General features: G+C 53.7%; 1 protein-coding gene across 1 annotated transcript; it reads right to left on the bottom strand.

Moving 5' to 3' along the window:
* Positions 1 to 2,228: 2,228 nt before the first annotated feature.
* Positions 2,229 to 4,158, bottom strand: PG998_013423 (uncharacterized protein; the record flags this gene model as incomplete). Its single annotated transcript, XM_066880239.1, is given in 3 exon segments — positions 2,229 to 2,454; positions 2,465 to 3,968; positions 4,026 to 4,158. The coding sequence occupies 3 exon segments, from the start codon at positions 4,123 to 4,125 to the stop codon at positions 2,229 to 2,231; spliced, it is 1,830 nt and encodes a 609-aa protein (XP_066724378.1). The 5' UTR covers positions 4,126 to 4,158.
* Between the last annotated feature and the right edge of the window lie 328 nt (positions 4,159 to 4,486).

Below are 4,486 nucleotides of genomic sequence, written 5' to 3'. Positions count from 1 at the left end.
TGCAGCTAGCTGTATACTCTTTCCCATGAGCTATTAGCAAATGAAACTCGGGATTTCCATAGGCTTATACCGACCCTTCTCCAGTGTAGTCTAATTTTCTCCGGCAGGTGACCGCTAAGGGTCCTGATCAGCGCCTGCGAGTGTACGTGTATAGCCCACTTAATTATAGGTAACAATAATAACAGCAATGCCCAGCTATAGTGATTTGTATACTTAATTAGTCGCCTGCAACGCTGGCGGGGTGGCTGTTACACCAACCTCACCTCTGTATTGCTTACTATGCTATACTTACAGCCAGCCAGCCCAGCGTGCCAGCACTGCCAACAAACCAGCAGATGAAAAGATCCACATTGGATTTAGAGCATTGGTGGCGATCAGGGTCTTGGAGCTCCTAGCTTGCGACTGGATTTTGGTAGTCTGGCATAGGCACCATATCGCATCCCGTGAGCGAATTTGCTAGTGAAGTGAAGGCGCTTTCGCTTGCTGAACCGATGGAATGCGGTGACAGGCAGGCATGCGTGTCGTCACCGCCAGCGGACTGGGAGTTTTGTTTTTTGTTGGGGGCGAGTGCCAAGTTCAGCAGCTTCAGGTCCGGCGCGGTACACATACGCACACACAATGCATTCAGCACCGCCAACCCCACGATAGTTTGGTTTCCCATGTCCCCTTGTGTCGCTGCTAAACACAGTGCCCTGCAAACAAGCAACTGGGCGATGTGGAAGAGATCATATGGCTCCTTTCTTTCGTACGAAGAGATAAAAATATGCCCTTGCATTTGCTTTCCATTCCTTGCATACAGCACAAGGGGGACTGAGAGTTTATCCATCTACCCACCAAATCCGAGACATGCGGCCGTAATCTGTTGTTGTTTGTTGTAGCCGTTTGCGGGGAGAGACGAGACAGAGCAACTTTCCCATGGGGTAAAATGTAGCTAGGGCAACCTAAAAGCCGCCTAGAGAGACTCGCCTCCTTCCTTGGATTGGACAATTACCCAAGGAAAGAAAATAGGCACGGCCAAGTGATGGCCATGCCCACTGCAAACACAGCATTCCAGACACCCGTACCTAACCTACCTACCCTGGCTGGATGCCTCCTCCGCCTTGTCACGAGCCTCTCACATGTTTGCCTTTCTCAAGGCCATAAGCACATATGAATGCTAAGTAGGGGAAAACATTAGTTGCGGTACCCAACGGATTCTAGATCCTCCAGGAGCAGCCTCCAACAGTGATACGAAAACCTTAAAACTATAGCATAATACGCGTAGGGCACAGTTCGGACGGAAGGTGACTGTCCAACTACGCAGACTTCAGCGGTGCCGTGGGCAGCCGGAACAAGTCACTAGCACGAAAAACGATTGGCAGCCGTGGAACACCTCTATGTATTTTCATCCAATGACCCCAACAGGGGGTTTCATCAACGTGTGTGGCTGTCGGGTCATGTCAGGCAGGGGTAGTCACAAGAAATTGGAATGAGTCAAGGTGAGAATGGGAGAATGGGAGTGCCATAGGACAATTTTAATCTTGTTTTGATGTAGCTTTATCGAATTTTTCTATGTTTTTGATCATAGATGCTTGCCTTTTTTAATCCATCTTCCAACCGAGCTGCTTTTGCGCACCTCCTTCGTGTGCACCGAATGAAGTCAAGCAACTCTTTGCGATGCCTCCCTAAACATGCTTTCTTGTTCCGGCGGGCCTAGGGTTGCCCCTGTACCCCTTTTGCCGAGAATAGACACTACCATTCTTTCGATGCGAAGCCCAGCTACCGTTCCAGGTAACTTCCAAAACCCAAAAAATTCCCATCGGTGGGCGAAAACCCAAAAAGAAGAAACAGACATGGTATCATTTGAATTAGAGAACGCCGTTGTGTGCCCACGATGACGAGCCAATTTCCACCGGCATCGGTGGTGACCTGGCCAACTGATGGACGCCGCTGTCCACCAAATAATGTCTCGTGTGTATGTGTGTGTCCGCGCGCGTGTGGTAGCTATATACCACCGCGGTAAATAAAAAGTATGCTTGGTGATTAGGGCCAATGATGTTAAATGCTGAGCCATAAAGCCGCATTAATAGAACGCCATCCGTTATGCGTGCAATAGGTATCTTCAGAAATCAACCACCTCGCGATGCAGTAATGTAGTATAACAATGTACAAGGCAGTCAGTCAAGTCTGCCGTAAGGTGTGTGCCACAATCGTTTGTGGTCTTTCGTAGTGGGGGGTGTAGTTTCCAATCACCATCCCTGGGCGTGGTATCCGCCAACTGCGTCACGCTCCAGATACTGGTTCCAGCTGGTCGCATTGGGCTCCTCGTTGGTCTCCTCGGCCTTGTTCATGTAGGCTTTCTCGGGGTATTGCTTGAGGTTGGCAACGTCATGGGACGTGTGCCGCCTCTTCAGCACAGCGTTGGCAGTAGATGTCTTTTTGTTGACGCTCCCAGAGGAGCTGTCGACGAAGTGACTCGGTTAACTCATGATGCAGCATGTTGCGTCTCGTGGTTCGGGGCGACAATGCCGATTGCCGTTGAGTGGCATTGGCGTTGGTCATGATAGGCTGGGCAGTGCTGCGAGGGATTTCCTTGATGGGCCTCAATGGGGTCCGGCGCATGCCACCCTTCATTTCCAGGCCACTGTCGTCAGAATCATTAGGGGAGGTGGCCTTCACTGTGGGGATGCTCTGGAGAGTCCGCGCGCGTTGAAGTGCCGATGTTGATTGCGAAGCAATGGCAGCGCCCAAGCCACGGGGGCGTTGTTGTTCCTGCCCAGCGGCAAACATCAGGCTGAGGTTGGATCGATGGGAGGTCAGGTTAGGCTTGGACGGAACGCGCTTGAACGTGACTGGGTCGTCCATGCTTTCCTTACCGCCTTCCTCGATCGAGTCCTCCCATTCCGAATCGTCTTCGTCGTCGTCGATGGCGCTCTCGTCAATGTAGCTGTCCGACTGCTCGTCGCTAGACTGGGTCTGAATGGTGCGCATGCTAACCTGGTTGCTGAACGAGGCTTGCTTCTTCTGGGCGTTAAGCAGAGTGTTGGGCCGAGCAGAGTGCATGGCACTCTTCAGCGATGGGCTGGGGTCTTCAACAGATCCAGATGATGCGCCGAGCTGAAACATCTTGGGCTTGCCCTGAGGGGCGAGCGCTTTGTGCTGCACCAAGCTTTGAGGAGAGGACTCATCGCCCGAAGAGCCGCCAAGAGCAAATTTAGCGGGTTGCTTCTTAAGCTGAACCGGGCGGTAGGCGGGGGCAGCTTGAGGTTCGGGAATCGCGCCAAGGGCGAGTCGTTTCATTGATTCCTGGCTACGAAGCTGCAGGGCAGGAATGGAGACTTGGGAGGGAGAGAAACCGCGAATGACGGTGGTGCGGCTGGAGGCACGTTCGCTGCTGCTAGACGCGACACCTGACGATGACAGCGATGCAGACACGACTGAAGGGGCCTCCACAGATGAGTGGCACATGGGCTCAGTTGCCGGAGTGGTAGGTGTGTCGGGTGTCGGTTGGACATCCGGTGACGAATAAGCCGTCTGCGAGTCGTCCGACTCGGGCTCGAGTGACGGCGAGGACATGTCGACTAGAGGGGCCAGGTTAGGCTCCTTGTCTTGTATTATCGAGACGACCATCTTCTCCAGGTGGTCGGAAGTGATGTGGCGCTCACGACCCCGACTGCGGTTGCTCGCGCTGGAGTCTTGTCGCAGGATCCTAGGTCGGGAAATCTCCATGGGTTCGGATTCAGAGCTGAACTCGATGGCCTCTTCGTCGTCAACGGCAGAGTCGACACTGCCAGACAGCTGAGGGACCTCTGGTATCCGCACATCGGGAATGTCCTTGGGTGCGGTGGAGGGGGCGATGGGGATGGACTTGGCGTGTTGTAGCTTTCCCTCGGTAGCGTCGCAGCAAAAGGTCTCGCGGTTCCAGAGTCTCCAGCTGAGGTTTTCTAACCTCCGGCCCTGCTCGACGGAGTCCGCACATCTAGAGAAGACTGCCGGGAGAGTTAGTGCCAAGCCGGACTGCACCAGTACCGGGTAAGTAAACGTACCTGTCCACATGTTGAAGAGGTTCTGAGCATTGGCAGTGTCGACCTTGTGGATGACATTTGGGTCCACGGTCAGGACCAATCCTTCAGGTCTACCAGGCATGATGATGCTGGATGCTTCCCGCGTAATGGAAGCAGCTGTGTGGGAGAGGAGCGCGGAAATCGTGTTGTTGGAAGCGCGAAGTCGATCGCGGACGTTACTCGGGAAGCGCTTCTCAAGCGGTCAATGGGGTGTCATAAGTACAAATCGGCACCTCTAGAGTAACAAAGACGTGAGGAGTCGTGCGGTGTCGTCGAGAGGATGTTGTTCAAGAAGAGGTGAGGCCGCAAGCGGTGGTGGTGTAAGTGGGACCCCCGGCTGTGTAGGAGGTAGCAGGACTGCTATATGCTGCTGTGGTGGTAGAGTGGTGAGGCAGGCCGTGGCAAGTCGTCGTGGCGGGCAGCTGTGCAGATACTGATTCCCA

This window comes from Apiospora kogelbergensis, assembly GCF_038363985.1.
Source record: "Apiospora kogelbergensis strain CBS 113332 chromosome Unknown utg000009l_segment0_segment0, whole genome shotgun sequence".
Classification (NCBI taxonomy): domain Eukaryota; kingdom Fungi; phylum Ascomycota; class Sordariomycetes; order Amphisphaeriales; family Apiosporaceae; genus Apiospora; species Apiospora kogelbergensis.
This window is presented reverse-complemented; position numbering and strand designations above follow the sequence as displayed.